At 50.6% G+C, this 20,697-nt stretch overlaps 1 protein-coding gene across 2 annotated transcripts in view; it reads right to left on the reverse strand.

Moving 5' to 3' along the window:
- The window catches only part of ASIC1 (acid sensing ion channel subunit 1), a 98,283-nt gene that overhangs the window by 13,125 nt on the left and 64,461 nt on the right, over positions 1-20,697 (reverse strand). The window contains exon 1 of one of the 2 annotated variants that reach the window (XM_074979854.1): positions 6,321-6,947. The exons of the other annotated variant lie outside the window; for it this stretch is intronic. Coding sequence (XP_074835955.1) covers positions 6,321-6,947 — 627 coding nt within the window. Of the gene's footprint in view, positions 1-6,320; positions 6,948-20,697 lie in introns of those variants that run through there. 2 annotated transcript variants of the gene reach the window in all.

The following is a 20,697-nucleotide window of genomic DNA, read 5'->3' on the forward strand; positions in this document are numbered from 1 at the left end:
ATGTGCCAAGTTACATCCCCCCCCCAACTCCTGGAAGACAGTAGCCCCCTCCACTAGCCCAACATAACCTCTCTATAGAGCTGCCAGTCTCTCTTTTGCTATGCAGTCCCACCCACACCCCTTAGGGCAGGTCCTCCATGCCTCAGTGTGGGAGTAGTGAAGGGGTCTCATCTCTTCCAGTCATAGAATTCAAGGATGGGAAATATCCCAGAGATCCAGCTATATTAGAGATTATCTCTAAGCAATATGTAACTGTGACAACAGCCCTGGAACAAGCATGGAACAGAGGAAATAACAAACCCCTGAAACCTGCTCAAATGTGGGCTGTGTGTAGGATCCCTGTCCAGAGGTGATATGCCTCAGACAGCTTGCAGGTACATTTGGCTTGTTAATGTTTCCTTTGCAGGCACTTAGCTAATGGCCCATTAGAGAGGCAGACAGGAATGATTATAAGAAGGAACAGATGGAATGAGGCTGAGGTTCTCTCTTGAGTGGCTTTTATGGAAGGCATGCAAAGTGGCTTGTGAACATTTACAGAGCCAGTCACCACCTTACCTTCCTGCACAAAGCAAGACAAATCTCTCCACATCACCCAGGCTGTTTTTTTTTTGGGCGAAATGGTGTTTTTTTCAACAAAATTTGTGGGGTATCTAGATTCCCAAGGATGTTCTGTAGAGAGTAAGTTGAAAGAATGCAGCACTTTTGTTGACAGCTGTAGCCTGCTCACCACCAAGAAGAATTCTGTTGACAAAACGCCAGTCTGGATGTTCCAGGGGGCCTTCTGGCAACGGAAAGAGTTTTCAGGACACCGGGTTACCCTGTCTGCTGTGTGTCCAGTTGGCTGTTTTGCTGATAGAGCAGTTGGGCAGTCTGGCCACTCTCCGTTGACTCTTTCAATCCACCCTGCAGTCTGGCCATGATCTGTCAGCAGAAGTGTTGTTGGAAGCTATCTTCTGACAAAAACTTCTGATGACAAATACCTCTAGTCTAGACATAGCCTCTGAGGGGAAACAGGCCCAGGGAAGGAACATTTCTAAAGTCACACAGAGGAGGCAGAACCACAAATAGAATGATATTTCCTAACACAAACTGGGGATAGGACCAATGTTCACATTAATTTTTTCCATTCATGCATGGAATAAGTTTTGTTATGTACACTGAGGCATGTGCAGATGTGCACCAGCAGTAAAACCTGCTGCTGGCTACAGGTGCTCTGCTAATTAGCTGGGAGGCATTTGAATCTCTCCTGGGTGACTGCCCAAGCACTCATCTTACAGAGACCACTGGATAGGACTCAGGCCACGAATGCTCTAACCTTTAAACCTCAAGCTGTCCCAAAGGGATAGATAAAATCAGGGGCCTGGGCTCCCAGGACTCATGCTCTAACCACTATTCTCCACTTCCTTACATCAGTGCTGGACCAAAACTCCAATCTGCCCTTTCTGGATTCCAGGATGCATGAGGTGTTCTGAAGCTGGGAGGCTCTCTTTCCTTTGTTCTTGTAGTCTTGAACTTCCTGGTGTTCACACGCAATGCATGCAGGTAGTGGATGTGATCAGACAGCCAGCAGAGCAGCAGGGCCAACAGACCGGAAAAGTCAACACCCAGCACAGGCATGACACCTACCCTGAGAAGACGTACTGCTGCCCTTAGAACTTGCTCTGGTCCAGGAAGATGGCAGGAAAGTCCTGCAGGGAGCCTCTGTCCCTGAGAGTGGATCCATGTTATGTCGCCAGACCAGCCTGGTTCTTATCATCCTGGGGAGACCCTCAGGGGAAGGAAGAGAATATAAAGAAGCAGGAAGGAAGAGAGGAACCAGAGGCAATGTCTGGTGCTGGGAAAGCCTAAATCTGAAGCAGAATCTCTTTCTTTCCCTTGTCTGGCTTTCTTTACTGCATCCCTTCTGCACTCGCTCTGCAGAGAGCTCCCTGCTTGGCTCCCAGGCAAAGGGCAGAAGAAGTTGTCTCTGGAACCTGGGGTACAGAGACAGCTGTGTCTGTCAGGACCCCTGTGGTCAGGTAACTTCTGTTGCTCCAGAGCCACCCTTTGTCCCTTTCTCTGGGAAAGACAGATCCTTGGGATCCTGCCTGGAGCCTTCTTGGGCAAAAACTGCCAGCATGCTGGTTTGGGGTGCTGTAGGTAGCAGACATCATGGCAAGGGACCTGTCTCCCTCTGACAGTCACAGCAAGTGACTGCAGCTCTCCTAGCTTCCATGCATCCCCCTGGGAAGGAGGGACTGACTGTGCTTCTTGCCTCTGACCTGGACGAGTCAGAGAATGTGTACCTGGGGAAGAAAGAGGGTGTTTGAGACAGTGTGTGAGCCACAGAAGCATACATGCACACAGACTGCATGACAGTGATACAAAAACAAACGAGAGCAAAGACAAGACCAGACTTGCTGCTCACTTACTTTAGGACTGCATTTGTTCCCCAGAAAAAGCCAAGCAGTGACAGGGAGAAGTGCATGGGGCCCAGTCAGGCTCCCTGCCCTCTGCCCCATGTCAATTGCCAGGAGACACCCAACTTCCCCAGAATTTGAGCAGCCCCCACATACATAGTTATTGTTCCTACACCCCAGCTTTAAGGGTCTGCCTCACCAGGCCTGTCCTATTCATGGAGCAGAGCTTCAGCTGGCTCACAGAGGCTTATAAGGAAGTGGGGTTGATGCAGGCATGTCACAGATGGGGGTCCAGTTTGTAATAGTCCAGATGATGAAGGCTGTGCTTGCCATAGTGATGCTGGCTGTGAGAAGATGGAAATGGCTTTGTCCATTGCTTTCTTGCCAAGGCTCTGGTGACTTATCTCTTCTCTCAGATTCCTTCCAGCCTTTGTGAACACCCCCAACGCTCTTCATATTGCCTGGTTTGGCACGGTGCTACCACCTGGTGACCACAGTGAGAACATGCAGGTTCTGCAGCCCAAAAATCGAGAGAGGCTGAGGGCCCATTAGTAGGTGAAGGAAGGTTTTGTGCATACAGCAAAATCAGCCCCATTTCCTGTGAGCCTGTGCGTCACCAGGACTTGCTTGCAGGATTTCTACAAATGCAGTGGCTAGGCAGGGCTCTCAGGGAGCTCAGCATGGAGCCCGCATCTCCAGGAAAGAAGAATCAATCCTGCGTGCAGCCTCCTCAGGCAGTAACTTCCAGTCTGCTGGCTCCAGGTGCCTCAGAAAGGAATGATCATATTAGGGAGCTTTACCTTCAGTCCTAGACATGAGCCCCCACCAATGCAAAGTGATACAAAATGGTGTGGAGATTTAGCTCCTCAAGAACCACAAGACACTTAAAAGGAGCCAGATATTCCTGTAGACAACTCTGCTATGAGCACAGCTGCAGCCAGGAAAGCTTTGACACCTCCTTCCTGCTGCTCCAACACCCCCGGCCCCTCAGTCCCACACCCTTGCTCTAATCCCTGGTGCCAGACTCGCCAGAACCCCCAGCACATACTTTGTCCCTATCTGGCACACACAGCAGAACTCCTCCTAGATTCCCTGGAACAACCTCAGTCACAATTCCCAGCTTTCCTGGCCCCCCAGATACTACACAGGCCATAGGACCATGCTTCATAGGACCACACTAGCACAGATGGAATGCACAGGATGCTCTAGTGCCATCTATCTAGGGAACCCCCCCACTGTAACTTGCATCAAGTCACAGATGCCCCTAAAAATGTAAGTGAAGCGTGCCTCCTCTCCCTCCAATTGCCAGGCTGTGTTTCTTTTAGGTCTGCCCACCGGGGACTGTTGGGCAAAGCTGACCCCAAAACTACCTCTCTCTTATCCTCTTTTTCTCTGCCTGAATTCCACCAAATGTTTTACTGGCTGCAGACTGCCTCTCTTAGCCAGGTCTGACCTTGCTCCATCTTCAACCAACCATCTCAGGTGTCTGCTTTGCCCATGGAAGGAAAGCGTTCAGGCACACGCACCATAGGTAAATGGGAAGTGATTTGTGAGACGTGAATGAGAAGGCAAAGCCATTTTAAGAACTAGTCCAGATGCTAAAGAACAGGCTCATAGCTAGGTCAGAGACATGTATGTCCCTGAGAACAAAAGGAAACCTCCATGGATGAATAAACATACACCTCATGCAAACAGCTTGGCTCAGCAGCAATGTCTCTGGGCACTAAGATCCCATGGCACTGTTCTCTGTCCACACAAGACCTACCATGCCCAATATGTGCCTGGCTTTCTTCTCTGGTATAAGATTTCACTATTTAAAAGCAATAAGAGTGTTTTGAGCCTTTCTGGGTGGAAAGGAACTGATGCAGCAACATGTACGTGGAGACTGCAAAGAGAACCAAAATGCCTTTGCATCCTCATTCACTGAGTGGTGTGAGCTATTTTATTCAGCGCAATGGGTTGGTTACCTCTAAAGCCTAATGATGTCTGCTGAAATGGCAGCATAGTTAACAATCTAATTGGTATCAGATTTAGTAGCACTATATAGCTAATTCCAAACTGCCTGACCCTCATCTCCCTATGCCCAAAGCCCCCTACATGCCCTCCTTGGCTCCGAAGACCTCTGGCTTCCCTATCTCAACATCTGTGCTGCAGTTACATGCAGTCAGTGCATGGGGAGACAGTAAAATCAATGGAAATTAAACAGACACAGAAATCCTCAAAGAGCTATGCAGAGTTTGTTGTCTAGGGTTGGGGTGGGGCATACAGCCTGGGACGGATGACAGTAGGTACAGCTGCAACGAGTGTGATATTTATATCCCTACAACACCAAATTTCCCATCTATCCCAGAGAAGGCTTAGATAGGATTTTGGTCCCACAAACTGTCACCCTAGCACATGGAGCCCTGGCTGCATCCCACAGCCCTACAAAGAAGTTGATTGTAGTTGTTTGCAAGGATAGAATCTCAGGCTCTTCTGCTTTAAAAGCACAGACCTGGGCACCTGAGCTGAAGGGGACTCTCCATTTACTACTATTAACATAGGGGCTATGACACACAGCTGAGCTGCTGTTTCCAGCTAGCTGAGGTGCAATGATACTCAGACTTTTTTCCAGAACTGAGTTCCAGTTTCCCGGTACCTCTGCGAGTGTGGCCATCTCAGCACACCCTAGTGACAGAGACCCATGGGATCATGAGGCTGCTGCAAAGACAGGGCTTCCATAAACTGAAATATCCAACTGTCCCTGACTGAGCCAGGGAGAGAAAGCTCCTCTCATCAACTCCACTGGCCTAACTCATCACTGCTGCTCATACCTGAAATGGCGCAAGAATGTGCTGAAGGAGCCCAACCCCTGTGCTACAGCTATGGAATGAAGTTTGAACCCAAGGGGTTAAGACACTGAACCCTTCATGGATGCCCCATAGAAAGGTGTGGGGAAAGAGACATTTCCACATAGTGTTTTTACCATGAAGGTTGGTGGCAATTGGATATCTAACACTGTAAATGCCCAAGAAAATGTGGTCGGAAAAGAACAAGTTAAAAATTACTTAGACAAGTTAACCATCTTTAAGTCAGGACCTGATGAAATGTGACCCATAGAGCATTTAATTACAGCAAGCAGTTTGCTTGCCATGCAGGGAGCCCGTTAGCCCAGCTGGCACAAGTCATAGCACCAAGGGAGCAGCATGAGACATATGAAGGACCAGCCTGAGCCAGTGCCCTTGGCTGCCAGAGTTTAGAAAAGGAACTCTTAGCAGCAGCTAGCATGTGTGGCTGAGCAGACCTCACACTCTGGGGCAGATAGTTCCTCTTCCTTACCAGACCTGGTGGAACTGGTGGTTGAGGGTGAATAGGGCCTTGGGACCCTGTGAGGGATATACTGCCAAGGCACGTGGGCTCCAGGAGAGGGAGGGAAAAGGGCAAAACAGCTGTAACAGTCATACACACCACAGGGAGACATTCATGGAGCCAAAATTTCCGCTGAGGACCAGGTTTTCTCATGGCACATGAGCCCCTGAAGGGTAGGAATTAGCAACGAGCAAATCCTGGGATATATGAGCCCTATAAACACAGGAGGCACCAATCGCCATTCTGCAAACATCACTCAGCCAGACCCAGGGTCTGTTCCAGTTGCCCAGGTGCAAAGGTTCCTGCCAAGGCCCAATGGCACTGCCTTGACCCACATGGCACGGCCTGTGCACATAGGAACTGGTGCCCAGTGCTGTTCATAACCGTGGGGACCCTGACATAATGGCACTGGTGAGAGACAAACAGGCTAGCTGGGACAGGCCCCACAACAGAGACCAGCTGTGGGACCAAGCAGCCCAGCTATGAGGGGTCCCTTGTCTCCTTGCTGGGCTTGTCCTTCCCCACATTACTGAGGGGGGACAAAAACTCCTGTCAGGAGCAGGGCTGACTCACCACAGAGAAGTCCTCTGGCCCACACTCAGTCCCCCGATAGCTGCAGCTCAGCAGCATGTCCTCTAGCTGGTGGCAGGTGCGGTTGTAGAAGTTGTACATGTTCAGGGGCTCCTCAAAGGCCTCAGGGCTGAGCTGGGCCAGGGGGAAGCCTGGCTCCATCCAGCTCTTGTACCTCACTAGGGGTTCAATATAGAGCAGATCCTCCTGGCTGAGCTGTGAAATCCGCAGGTGGTTGATGTTGCAGAAGGTGATGGCTGGGAAGGTCATCTCAGGGCTATCCTGCTCATCCAGCAGTGTGACGTGGTGGTACTCCAGGTAATAGATGATGCGGTCAGCTACCTGGTAGAGGAACATGGAGAGGGAGAGCAGGAAGGCCAGTGCCCAGAGCCCCTGCCGCACCCTGAAGCCGCCCTCCACAAATATGTGGCTGACTCCATGCAGAGTGCAGCTGCTGGCAAAAGCCACAATGTCAGTGGCCATTCTCTCCTCCTCCTCCTCCTCTTCATCCTCCTCCTGACTGTAAAGGAATGCATCCACACTGTCTTCTCCTCTCCTCATGGTCCCATTGTTTCCAAGCCCCTCCTCAGTGGAGGAGAAAGAGATGGTGCAGAATATCTGGATGGGCATTTTGCAGGAAGGGGGTCCCCGTCCCTCCTGAGCCCTCTTTGTTCTGCTGTTAGCCACAGGGTCCTCTGGATGGACAAGAAAAGGAAGCTGAGAGAGCTAGGGAGGACAGAGGGAGAGAAAAAGTGAGTGAAAAATTGGGAGGGGAGGGGAGGGGAAAGAAAATGAGAGTGACCAGAGACACACAAGGGGAGGCAGAGGGAGGAGTGGAGAAATGGAGAGAAAAGGCTAAAAAGGAAGAGATTTGAGGCAAGAAAGGGACAAATGAGGCACTAGCAGAGCAGCAAAAGAAAAGAGAATCGAAGGAAGCTGAGGAAGCAGGAGTTCTGCAGGTGTCCTGCCCAACACCACAGGGCACTCAATCCAGATTGTGGCTGGGAGGACAGAGAGGAAAAGCTGCTAGTTCCCAAAGCTTTGCTGCTCAATTTGCTAACAAGTTGGAGCTCCAGACTCCCTGAGCTCTGAGCTGAGCTGCTGCGCTCTGATGTGACTGCCAGCTTCGGACGATTGCACGCGTGTGAGAGCGCGGTGCTATAGCCCAGTGCTGCAATCAGCCCCGGCCTGCTGAATAATTGATCAGCGTTCCCTGTCCTTGGAGCCTGTGGAGGAGGTAGTGAGGGCCAGGAGAGGGAGGAGGGAGAGGGACACAGTTCAGCCAGGCAGCCCAGGAGGGGCCAGTCCATCCAGGGCCCAGCTTTCCAATGGCAGGTAGTGTCCTAAACCCATCATATCTCTTTTGTAACACCTCATAATTGTTTAACAAGAAGTGTCTAGAGAGCACATGGGACCCACCAAGCCCAAATCACCATGTGTAGGGTTCATCCTGCCAACAATATGGGACACACCTAACTCAAATCACAGTGTGTGGGGTTCACAACATAGAGAATATGGGACCCACCCAGTCCAAATAACATTGTGTGGGGTTCATCTCGCCAAGAATACGGAACCTGCCCAGCCCAAGTCAGAGTGTAGGGTTCATCCCACCGAGAATATGGGACAGACCCAACCCAAATCACTGTGTGTGGGGTTCATAATGCAGATGGCCTCACTGAGCCCAGACCACATTGTGTGGTGTTCATTCCACAGAGAATATGGGACACACCAAGCCCAGACCACAGTGTGTGGGGTTCATACCACAGAGAATACAGAACCCATGCAGCCCAAGCCACTGTGCTGTTGGAAGTGGGATGGGGCATATTTCCCGCTATGTCAGTACTGAATGTGGTTAGGGTGCTCAGCTTCTGAACACCACTAGTGTGTAAGTCCTGGCATTTTGGCCCAGTCTGGGACCTGAGTTCTGCCTCTCTATTACCAATTGGATACCCCATTCTTACCTCCTTCCTGTCTTAAAGCATGGGACAGCCTTGCTGCATGCTGTCAGTTGCCATATTCTGTCCAGGAGCTATGAGGGGTAGAGTCATCACCACTCCTCTGGCCATATATAGATCAAATTGGTGCCTGATGCAGGCAAGCTGGACTTCTGCTGCCCTTGCAGAACATAGAGCATCTCAGTAGTGCCTTGGACTTTCCCTGTGCACCAGGGCTACCCATACCTACTACAGGCTGTCTTGGGGCTTGGGGCACCCCCACCCCCTGAAAGAAGGAAGAAGGTTGCTGCTAGAGGAGCACAGGGGGTCAGATGGCATGAGTCTTGGATGGCAGTTTTGAAGTGGATCCTCAAACGTATGGGGATGGAAGTGCAGGAGCTTGTGCTGTAAGTGGGTGGTGACAGGGCCTGGAGACCCAGCACCAAGGGAGCTGCAATAGCTGACTTGACAAAGAAGCTCCTTTCACTCCAGTCTATGCCTGCCTCATGGCAGTGCCTGCCCCACTGCAGAGCCTTGCCTGTGGTTTGCCTTCTCAGCACTCAGACCATTACAAGAGAAGGCTGTGGTGGCCACAAAGCAATCTGCAGACATTTCTGGCACCACCATTCCTGCTGCCTAATCCACGAGGGATGGGAAATTTCTAAACAGGCAGCACTTGAGGGCCTGAGCGAGCCGGCCAGGAAACTGTCTGTTTGGTTGATGCCAACTCAGCTTACAGTGGGCTTTCTCCATTCCTTAGCATCTGAGTAAGAAGGGCCTATCCTCAGAACACCTAGGAGAGGGACTGCACATGGAAACCCCATTCTGCTTTCTACTCCGGTCCCCTGCAAAGGGGAGAATGGTGGTGAAAGCCTTGGCTCTTAGACCGAACGTGCATCTGTTCACTACTGCCATTCTCTGAGCTGGGCCAAAGAGGGCTCATGTACATGCAGCGATCCGGCCCACGGGGAGTGAGTGGGTTGTGCCATCGAGCAGTGTCTGTGCAAAGAAATATCTCCTTCTGTGTCTCACTTTCCCCACCATGACTTTTAGAACATGAAGGTGAGAGTCAGGGTGCTGGGCTCCAGCTGAGCTCTGCCATGGGTCTAGTCTATATCTAGATTCTCAAGACAGCACAGCACTTGGCATCTCCCCTGTTCACGGTGATGCAGGTGGGAGCTCCTTACTGGCCCCAGGGATGCAAGTGAACAGGAGTCCTTGTCCTCAGTTTACCCTTCACAGGATGCATCATCGCTGGAGCCAGGTGAGCCATCACCGCTCATAGGATGACTTAATCAGGCCTTGGCACTGCTAGAGAGGGCCAACAGGGAGGGGAAAGAGGGGATCCATAATGGATGGACATGGTCCTCAAAGTGCAGCTTAGGGAGACCTCGGCTTTGAAGTCCCACTCCCTCTCTTTCCTGCGCTGTCAGTTTCCTGAGACAGCCCCTATATACTCCACAGCCTTGTCTGCTGAGAGGGAGGAAAAGAACCAAATTGGAAGCTCCTGCAATGAATTCTTGCACGAAAGAATTTTGTGTAAGTAGCTCTGAGTCAGGCTCCTGTCTGCCCTATTTGCAAGGACAGGATTCCTCCCCTCAAGTGTAGGTGCCAAGGCTGTGGGGCAGGAGGGGGAAAATAGATACTGGCAGCCCATTCCCTCTCCTATCTGGGATTGTGGCCTGGGTGTTGCGGGTGGGGTGGGAGGGTTCATGTGTTGGGAACAGCAAGGATGGCTCCATGGTCATGGCGCTGGGATTAAATCCAAGTTCAGTTCTCAGCTCTGCCATAGCCTCTCTGTGCCCCACTCTCCAAGCTGTACTGTAGCCATACCCTGCCTCCCAAGGAACATGAAAACTAATCTGTTACAGGCTGTCCAGCACCTGGACACCAGAGTAACTGGGCTTCTGTACACAGCTGAGCTAAGGGTTTTACCATACCAAAATGTGTGTGTGTGTGGGCAGGGGGGTCTGTTCTTTTTCTAGCAGGCAAGGCTTGCCCAGTTCACTGGCTCTTTACACTGAGACACTGATATGGTAGTGGGACAGCACCTTGCAGGCCTGAGGGGGTGCTACAGAGGATGGAACAATCCAACACCTGCAAACAGGGTGGATTTAATACCTTTTCTTTAAATAATTGAAAGGAAGACTCCCTTAGGAGCACTAGGAAGAGCCAGTGCTGTAATGAAAGCATTCCATCATCAGTGGGAGCCATTAACCAGACTTTCTATTCAGCTTAAACAACTCACAGAGAATTACTGTTTTCTGGGACAGACCTGGATTTACTGATCAAATGCCCCATGTGCACATGGAGAGGAGGGGAGAGGAAGAGAAGAGGTTCACAGCCAGTCCTGAAATGGGCTCCCTCAGACGGCTTCAGTCCTTCAGAGAACATGACCCAACTAGTCCCCAGACATGTGTCTTTCAAGCACTGGGCACTGCACAGGATCCCAGCCAAAAGTACTAAATTCTCCTCTGGCATATGCCACTCCCACACCAGTGAGCCTGCTGGGTCCTGCAGGGGGTGAGCAACCCTCTTTCTTCCAGGCCCAACTTACCCCTAGGGTAAGTTCACTCATAAACTTTGCCTCAGGGAGTCACATCCCTCAGAATGCATAGAGCTTCCTCTGTCTGTTCAAAGCTGCTCTCAGCGCAAGCCTTGCTGCAGCTAGGGCCAGAGGCAAGTTCCTCACCCCACCACCCCTTTTATTCTCTGACTCTTCTCCATCCCCATGCCCTGCCTTTGCTCATTTACCACTTAGGCTCAAATTACTCCAGACAAGAGGAGTGCTGACACCTGAGCCAAGCAGGAAGGCAAATGTGTGCAGCACTAAGGTGACCCTTGAAAGCTCAGCCAGACTTTATGGCAGAAGTATGCAACACCCCAGCTGACTCAGGCTCACAGGGCTACAAACGTGCGATACAGGCATTTGGACTGGGCTGGAGCCCAGACTCTGGGACCCAAGCCGGAACATCTACACTGCAGCTGTAGAGCCCCACAGCGCCTGTCAGCTGATAAGGGCCAGCCATGTGTTTTATTGCAGCATAGACATCTTGTAAGGCCTAGCTATCTGGAGTACTGAGCACCCTTGGCTCCCAGGCAGAAGGAAGTGGAGGGCTCTGACTGCCACACAAGATTGGACCCTCAGTGAGGGGCTCCATCTTGAACTAACCACTCTCAAGCCTCTTTCAGCTACATGTCTGCCAGGGACTAAATGATGCCAGACTGCCACCTAAATCCACCCAGCAGGGACCCAGTCACTTTGTAGCCCAGATCTAAGAACCCATGAATCCTTGTCTTGCATCATGGTACCAGGCCAGTTCACTGACAGTAGTTCCATTCAAAAACAACAAGAAGTCCTGTGGCACCTTATAGACTAACAGATATTTTGGAGTATAAGCTTTCATGGGCAAAGACCCGCTTTGTCAGATGCATGAATGGGAGGGTTTCAGAGGAGGATTTAAAGAGGGTGGCTCAGTAAAGAGGAGGGCCAGAGCTGACAAGGTCTATTCAGTCAGGGGGGAAATGGCCCATTATCGGCAGTTATTGTGGAGTTGTGAACATCAAGGCTACGTCTACACGTGAAGCCAACATCAAAATAGCTTATTTTGATGTAGCAACATCGAAATAGGCTATTTCGATGAATAACGTCTACACGTCCTCCAGGGCTGGCAACTTCGATGTTCAACTTCGACGTTGCGCGGCACCACATCGAAATAGGCGCTGCGAGGGTACGTCTACACGCCAAAGTAGCACACATCGAAATAAGGGTGCCAGGCACAGCTGCAGACAGGGTCACAGGGCGGACTCAACAGCAAGCCACTCCCTTAAAGGGCCCCTCCCAGACACAGTTGCACTAAACAACACAAGATACACAGAGCCGACAACTGGTTGCAGACCCTGTGCCTGCAGCATGGATCCCCAGCTGCTGCAGCAGCAGCCAGAAACCCTGGGCTAAGGGCTGCTGCCCACAGTAACCATAGAGCCCCGCAGGGGCTGGAGAGAGAGCATCTCTCAACCCCCCAGCTGATGGCTGCCATGGAGGACCCGGCAATTTCGACGTTGCGGGACGCGGATCGTCTACACGGTCATCAAAGTAGGGCGCTATTCCGATCCCCTCATGAGGTTAGCGACTTCGACGTCTCGCCGCCTAACGTCGAAGTTAGTGCCGCTACTTCGAAGTAGCGTGCACGTGTAGACACAGCTCAAGAGAGGAGAAAACAAGTCATTTCATCGGGATGATGTAGCCCATTGTCAGATGCTAATGTGAAGGTGTGAACATCAAGAGCAGAGAAACCGCTTTTGTAATGGGCCAACCACTCGCAGTCTCTGTTCAGTCCTTGGTTGATGAAATCAAATTTGCAAATTAGTTGCAGCTCAGAAATTTCTCTTTCCATGTTATTTTTGAAATTTTTGTTGTTGTAGGACTGCTACTTTTAAATCTGTTACTAAGTGTCCAGGGAGATTGAAGTGTTCTCCCACAGGTTTTTTGTATGTTACCATTCCTGATGTCTGATTTATGTCCATTTATTCTTTTACATAGAGACTGCCCAGTCTGGCCAATGTAAATTGCAGTGGGACATTGCTGGCACATGACGGCATATATTATATTAGTAGATGTGCAGGTAAAGGAGCCCCTGATGGTATGGTTGATGTTAGGTCCTGTGATGATATCGCTGGTACAGATATGTGAGCAGAGTTGGCAGTGAGGTTTGTTGCAGGGATTGGTTCCAGGTTTAGAGTTACTGTGTTGTGGTCTATAGTTGCTGGCAAGAATTTGTTTAAAGCTAGCAGGTTGTCTGTAGGCGAGGACAGGCCTGCCTCCCAAGGTCTGTGAGAGTGAAGGATTGTTGTCCAGGATGGGTTACAGATCACTGATGATGTGCTGGAGAAGCTTTAGCTGGGGGCTCTATGTGATGGCCAGTGGAGTTCTCTTGTTTTCCTTGTTGGGCCTGTCTGGTAGCAGGTGGCTTCTGGGTACACACTGGCTCTGTCAATCTGTTTCTTCACTTCGTTAGGTGGGTATTGTAGTTTCATGAAAGCTTGGTAAAGGTCTTGTAGATGTTTGTCTCTGTCTGAGGGATTGGAGCAAATGTGGTTGTACCTTAGTGCCTGGCTGTATACAATGGATTGTGTAGTGTGCACTGGATGGAAGCTGGAGGCATGTAGATAAGCATAGCAGTCCGTGGGTTTTCAGTATAGGGTGGTATTTATATGACCATCACTTATTTGCACAGTATTGTCCAGGAAGTGGATCTCTTGTGTGGACTGGTCCAAGCTAAGGTTGATGGTGGGGTGGAAACTGTTGAACTCATGGTGGAACTCTTCAAGAGCCTCCTTTCCATGGGCCCAGATGATGAAGATGTCATCAATGTAGTGCAAGTAGAGGAGAGGTGCTAGGGGATGTGAACTGAGGAAGCATTACTCCAGGTCAGTCAAAAAATGTTGGCATACTGTGGGGCCATGTGGGTCCCCATAGCAGTGCCACTGATTTGAAGGTATAACTTGTCCTCAAATCTGAAATAGTTGTGGGTGAGAATAAAGTCATAAAACTCCGCCAACATTTGTGCCTTGGTCTCATCAGGGATAATGTTCCTAACAGCTTGAAGTCCATCTTCATGTGGGATATTGGTGTGAAGGGCCTTTACATCCATGGTGGCCAGGATGGTGTTCTCAGGCAGGTCACCAATGAATTGTAGTTTCTTGAGGAAGTCGGTGGTATCTTGAAGAAAGCTGGTAGCACTGGTAGCATAGGGTCTGAGTAGAGAGTCCACATATCCAGACAATCCTGTACTGAGTATCATAACCTACTATGTGCTGCACTGCATTATGTCTGCCTGTGTGTTCTGGGCACATGCAATTGCTCTGTACAATGTGGTGCAGCAGGTATTTACTTGGGCCTGTGTGTCAAGACATCTATGGCATGCAGGAGAGGGTCTTGCTGGAAATATCCAGGAGTCTTGGGCTACATGCGTAAGTGTGTTCCTAATGTGAGCTGCAGGAGGAAAGATCCATAGATACCTTCCAGCTCTTCCCATCTCAGGAGCTATTTTTCCCTTGTTCAAGTAAGGTTTTATTTTATTTATTTATGGTAGGGGTGTGTTGGGAAGGTGTTAAAAATAGACATGGAAAAGAACCAGTGCTGGGCTCAGGTTCTGCATCAGCCAGAGCCCACCAGCCAAGGGCCTGCTTCTGCACTTCTGGAGCCACTTCCATTCCCAGCCACAGACCACTGAGCCAGTGCCCTTGGGGAGGGGGTGGAAGAGGCATAGCATGGGAATCACTGAGCCAGCCCTCCTGCAGGTAATTTGGGGCCAGGAAAGAAGCAGAACAGCTGGATTATAAGGTGGCTGCTGTGTCAGGAACATGTAGAGGCGATGCTGGTTCTGAAAGGCTCCAGAAGCTAATGTGACAGGAGAGAAGCAGCCAAATGTGGGAATCAAAGGAAGAATTTGTACTTCAATGTCAGCTTGAAAAGGCTGAATCCCTGCCTTCAACAGCCTGAGGTGAGTCCTGGCCAGGGATGAGGGGAGAAATCAAGAGCCTTAGAGGCCCAAGGGAGAGTGGCAGGTGGATGGGGCTTGGCATTCCCTGGGGTAGGTTGGAGGATTAGGGGGGCTTGACCTGGAGTTTGCAGGTTGGAAGGGAGCCTGGACCCATGGCTGAAGAAGCCTCAGATAATGATCTTTAATGACCAGCACACACTTCAGGTGGCTTGTCACTGAGCAACCAGCAAGGAGCTGGCTGGAGCTCATGACTCAGCCAGCAAAGAATCTCCACAGCACACCTTCAAGCCAGAACCTATGTGACTGAAGGAAGGCAGTAAGTTCAATAGTTGCAGCACTAGTCTGGGGCTCTGGGTTCAATTACTTGTTTTGCTGCAGATTCCTTTATGATCCTGGGCAAGTCATTTAGTCTCTGTGCTTCAGTTCCCCCCATGTAAAAGACATGGCTGAGTGAAGAATTGCGAAGATTGTTATTAGGGGACATAGAGGTCCTACACCTAAAACAGAAATCTTGTTCCCTTCTCCCTTCTATGCCAGGCCTGCCTGTCCCTTTACTCCTCCTCAAGCTAACCAGAATTCCAGAACCAAGACTTTGGAATGGCTCTGCTGACAAGACATGGCTTTCTTCTTTTCCAGCATGAGCAAGAGCCACTGAGAATGATCCCTGGCCATAGCTCTGATCAGAGCCTGTTCTGGTCATGTCACCCACTGCTGGCCTCACCCTAGGCTGAAAACGTTAGTAACATGAGCAAATAAAATGCTTCTCTCCACCATTTGGGCTGGAGGAGGTGGAGGTTAACCACCAGCTATTGGACACCATGCTTGATTTGAGCTCAACCTTGCTGGGAGACTGAGCAAGCCTTTCAGGAATGAGTGGTGGGAGAGACTGGGAGAAGAGCAGGGTTCTGGAGCCATCTAGACCCAGTACACCCTGTGCAGAACAGGCTGGGCATATGGGCACCACTCCAGTTGCTTGGCAAGGAAACCTCCCCCCAGCTATGGCACCTAACTGGTTCCACATCTGCCATGCTTGCCCAGATAAGGCACCCCCAGTCACTTTCCCCATGGTACAGACCTTCAATCTTTGCTGCAGCTGCTGGCCCAGTGCATCTGTGGAATGCATGGTGCCCAATAGCCCCCACCTTGCTGCCTGACCCCTCCAGAAGCAGTGTTACTCCCCTTTCCTGAGAGAGACAGTGCTGAGCTCTGGGTGGGCAGTGGTGGGGAGACACACTCCTGGTGCAGGAGCTGGCCCCATGCCAGTACCAAGGATTATTAGCAGTGCTGGCCACCCCACTACACATTATTGTTTGGCCCTGTGGCCACTCTATTGTGATGATGGGTGGCACAAGCCAAATCTGAGCAGTGCTGCAACCTCTCCTCATGCGCCCACAGATGACAACACTGATCACTCAGTTTTGGGAAATGGCAGCACCAGCGCAGACAGTGATTTGCCCAAGGTTACACAGATAGCCAGCAGCTGACTTGGAGTGAGGACTCAAGAGTGCTGGCTCCCAGGCCCATTTAAATCATTAGACCCCACTGTCCTCTGAAGGTTGGGAAGGGAACACAGGAGCCCCAGCTCTCAGACTTCTGCATCACCACTAGACTCATTTCCTTCCACAGCAGGCGAACTCCCTGATGTGTTTGAAGGTGCCTCTGTGATTATGATGAGCTGCCCCACAGTCAGGGGCTGTGCCACCTGCAATCCTGAGGCTGGGCTTAAGAAGATCTTATACTTACTGCTGTAAAAGGGCAGAGACATGCTCTGGCTCTGTAACCTGCAAGGCCACTCCCCATCAGGATGACTAATGGAAGGCTCTTTCCCTTATTCTGTCATGCAGTCCTGGTTGTGACCGTGGTCTCATGCAGCAAGATGTGCAGGGTTCATGGCTAGAAGCCACAAAGGGCTACTGGATGAGGCCTTCCTCCGCTGCCCCTCTCCAGGAACTCTGAACCCTGCTACCTCTTCCTTGGAGCTGCAGGGCTACAGGGAAGTGCGGAAAAATGAATCTGACAGCAGCAAGGGCACATTTCCTAGCCTCTCATGCTTTAATGGCAGGAGAGCTTACAGCCTGGACAGAGATATTCATAGCAGTACATCAATCCTTGAAAAGTTGGGCAGAAAACAACATGACAAGCACCACTGTATCCCACTCCTTCAAGCAGCAGCCACCCAATAGAAAATCACCTTTCAGAGCCAGAACAATTAATTTCATAACCAGGGAGCATAGCAAATACTCTCATCCTCCCTTCAATAGTATCACCAAGACCCAAAGGGCAAAAAGAGGCAGCAAGATCCTACAGCAGGGGATCAGAACGCAGGCCTCCTGGCTTCTCTCAAGAAGGAAGTGAGGTCTAGTGATTGGAGGGGGGACAGGAAGTACTCTCCAGTGGTTAACACATTCCCTGGCCTTTTGAGAGTTGATTAATAATATTCACCCTTCTTCCAAACACCGTGGATTTAGTGAGGTTGGTGGAGTGGGGTGGGAGAGCAGGGGCTCTCGGGATGCTGTTCCAGGTGGCGGTTGGCAGGAGAATGGTTGTTTCCTGGCCAGAATAAGCAGTAATCGGGTATGAGGGTTTAACATCTGGTCCCCTGTATTGTCTGAGTGTGCTCATTGTAATGGGCTGCATGGAGCAACTTCTCTCCTCCCCTCCTGCTCCCCAGGGGCTGGAATTGGTTAGGATACAAGTGAACAGCTGTCCAGAGTAATCAGGAGTGGAATCCAGGGAATGAATGTGATGGGGCAGCATGATGACACCAGGAGTCCATGGAGTCCTGCCTTCTCAGGCAGGCTCTGCCACATTTCCCAAGGCTTGAGAAGAGAACAGCCTGGAGAGTGCACTAGGACAGCCCAAGGTGCAGGGAAGGAAAACAGGCATAGTTCAGAACACACCAGGCCTCACTTATCCCTGAGACAGCTCCCCCATCCTGAGACCCCTGACCTGAATAACCCCAGGGTTTGGGAGATACTGGTTATATTGCAGCACTGGCAATTGCATTTGCTCTCCATAGATCCCAGCATTATCATTAGGCAGATATTTCACGTTCCATCCTAAAACTGCTGTGGGGATGTCAAAGAACCCATAGGCTCCAAACCAGAGATGGTCACAACGGTTCCTGACTGTATGTATATAAATCTGCAGTCTGTAAACACATGCAGTCCAAGATAAGATAGACTGACATTCTTTGGGGGTGAAAGTTCCTGCAATGTGATTTCTTAATTGTTACAACTTATTATTTACTTAAGACCTGCCAAAATCAGAGTTTGGAGCCTGACATCTCACACAAAGCCCAATACCCAACACACCAGGTCACACAGAGCCCAGTACCAGGTACGAAACACTGCCTGGAGCCCAGTACTTGGTATGGCATGTTGAACAGACCCCACATACATGTCATGTCACATGGAGCCTAGGACCCTATTCAACATGGCACAAAAAGCCTGGCACCTGACATGTCACACGAAGTCCAGAACCAGACATGTATGGAGCCTAGAACCTGATTCGACACATCCTGTAGTGCCCAGTATGTGACACCTAATGTGAGCATTACTCAGGAGATACTTTCTCTGTTTTCCTATGAACACCATAGGAGGGAGGGGAAAGAAACAAGTTGTTCCTGTCCCCAGAATTTATAGATCCTTCCAAAATCCACAAAGTTTGTCCCTTCCCTCCTCAGACAACCAAGCGTTACGCTGTTTAAGGAACGAGCTGGGGATGATGTAGCGTACAGACAATATCACTCAGCTTTGGTCATCCCACTGCAGAAAGGATGGGGGATTAGATAAGAAATCTTTCTCTAGCAGTATATAGTGCAACCAACAACTGTGTGGGGCTGGGGTGAATTCCCTCCAGAGTCTAAGGCCGTCTATAATTCTCCAAGAGGGGGTCCTTACATTCTATTATGGATGAAATACAGGAGGTTTGTGGTGGGGGTCCCAGTCTGATCCCCCACAGCCTTCTTGGTCAAGTCTGGAATGGGGTACGGGCAGAACCCAGAGCTGCTAGCTTTCCAGGTATTAGTGTCCTCCCAGACCATGGTTATTTTCTGACATGACTAAAGAAGGGCCAGTGCAGGAGCCATTTCCATGATGACAGTCTGAGCCGTTGGAGGTGGACACCAGGCCACATTAGCTGGGTAAGTCAGAGCCAGGGAGAACCATGGGGTCTGTCTGTATTCAGCTGTCTCAATTCAGAATCCTCTTCTCAGACATCTGAGACAAGTATTGCCTGATCCCAAGAGGGGGAATTGTGCTCAGCTCCAACTTCCCAGTCTCCACTGGCTCCCGGGTGGGTTCAGCTCCCAGCCTGAAAGTGACCACTCAGCACAAAGCACTGGGCAGACGGATGCTCCACTGCCTTCCTTTCTTCTGGACTTCCTCCCACTAGGCACCTGTTCCTCCAGAGGCCACAAGATGGCATCGTCTCACTTCTGTCTGCCCCAAAAAGGGTCTGCTGGGCTGGGGTTTGGGCTCCTGAACTAGCATGACAGAGTTCTGGGCTGGCACATTTAAGATGCTCTGCTGTGCAGCTAGGAAGCCAGTGAGAATCCCTGTATCAGATTCCAGCTGTGCAATTAGAGTTGCAGGGAAGGGCTGGGGGAATCCACTGTCCCTCCACTACTGCTAAGACCCTTTTGGTGCTTTAGCCCCAGGTGTGGCTGGACTCCTCACACCCTGTGCTTGCCATATTGGGATTAGGGGGAAATGACTGACTGAGTTCCCCCACTGAAGAGTAAACACATCTGCGGACAGTGAGAGACAGGGCACACTCTTGCATGGTACAATGAACTTACACTAGAGCCACTTCCTTGCCTTGGGACGGGAGGGGAATTCACTCTGTTCAGACCTTGGCTAACAAGAAGACATGAAAATACATGTTATAGGAATTGGGCTGGGAACAGCTCACTTATTTCACACCACCAGATGGCTTTGGGCACTAGTGACCTGAATTGAAACTTGTGCCCTAAAAGGAAAGTTCCATGGCTGGTTTGTACGCCAGCTGGGTGCTCCCTGCCAGGCCCAAGGTCTGCACTGCAGTGCCCACTGTCAGCACCTCTGAAGAAAAAAGCCAGCACATGCCAGTTGGCCCCAGCTGCACCCCTGGAAACTGCTTTGCTAGTGGTACAGCACAGGGGTTCTTGTGCCTTGGTGAGAGCTGGGAGCACACAGTGGAGCAGCATGGACTGCGCTGCTAGAAAGCGAGCAACTGTTCCAGCCTATGCCATCATTTCACATGGGGCTGTCAGAGAAACAGTGCAAAGAATCCAGCACTTGTTCTCTCTCTCCATCTCTCTCTTACATACAAAGTATGTCCCATTCCCTAGTGAGCTGGGTGAGGGTGGCCCTTGCTTACTGTGTTTGTGCTCCCCAGTCCTTCCATGCTTGGAGTTGACCCATCGCATCCCCTGACAACAGAGAGCTCTCTGGTGTGCTCGCTGGCTCTCTAATGCCAGCTGAGGGGTGTGCAGGCAGGGTGGGATCACCCATGCAGCTCTGATCAATGCTGGGACTAATCTTCTCTTGCTACCCACACCTCACCTCGCCAGCTCCAGGCTCCCTCTTATCAGATGCTGCCACCTTGCATCTGTTCCCTTCACTGGCTGAGCTGAGCATGTCTTGTGTTATCCAGCTCTTTATCCCCAAGATTAGATGCACCACGGTGGATTAGCACGTCACATTCTAATGCAGAAAAACCGATGATTAAAGAAAAGTTGTGTCCAAGTATAATTCACACCTCATCTCCTTCTACGCAACTTGTCTCTATGCACTCTGGGACTCAGGGTAAGCATCCTCCCTGCTGGATTCCATCTGTCCATCCACCACAGGTAGAGTAGAAGTAGCTTCCCCCACCCTCTGACACCCTGAATTGGACATGGAGTGGTTAATCCTAGTGTGCAGAAGGGCTATGCAGATGGACAGGAAATTGCCAAGG

Source organism: Carettochelys insculpta, chromosome 29 (assembly GCF_033958435.1).
Source record: "Carettochelys insculpta isolate YL-2023 chromosome 29, ASM3395843v1, whole genome shotgun sequence".
NCBI lineage: Eukaryota > Metazoa > Chordata > Testudines > Carettochelyidae > Carettochelys > Carettochelys insculpta.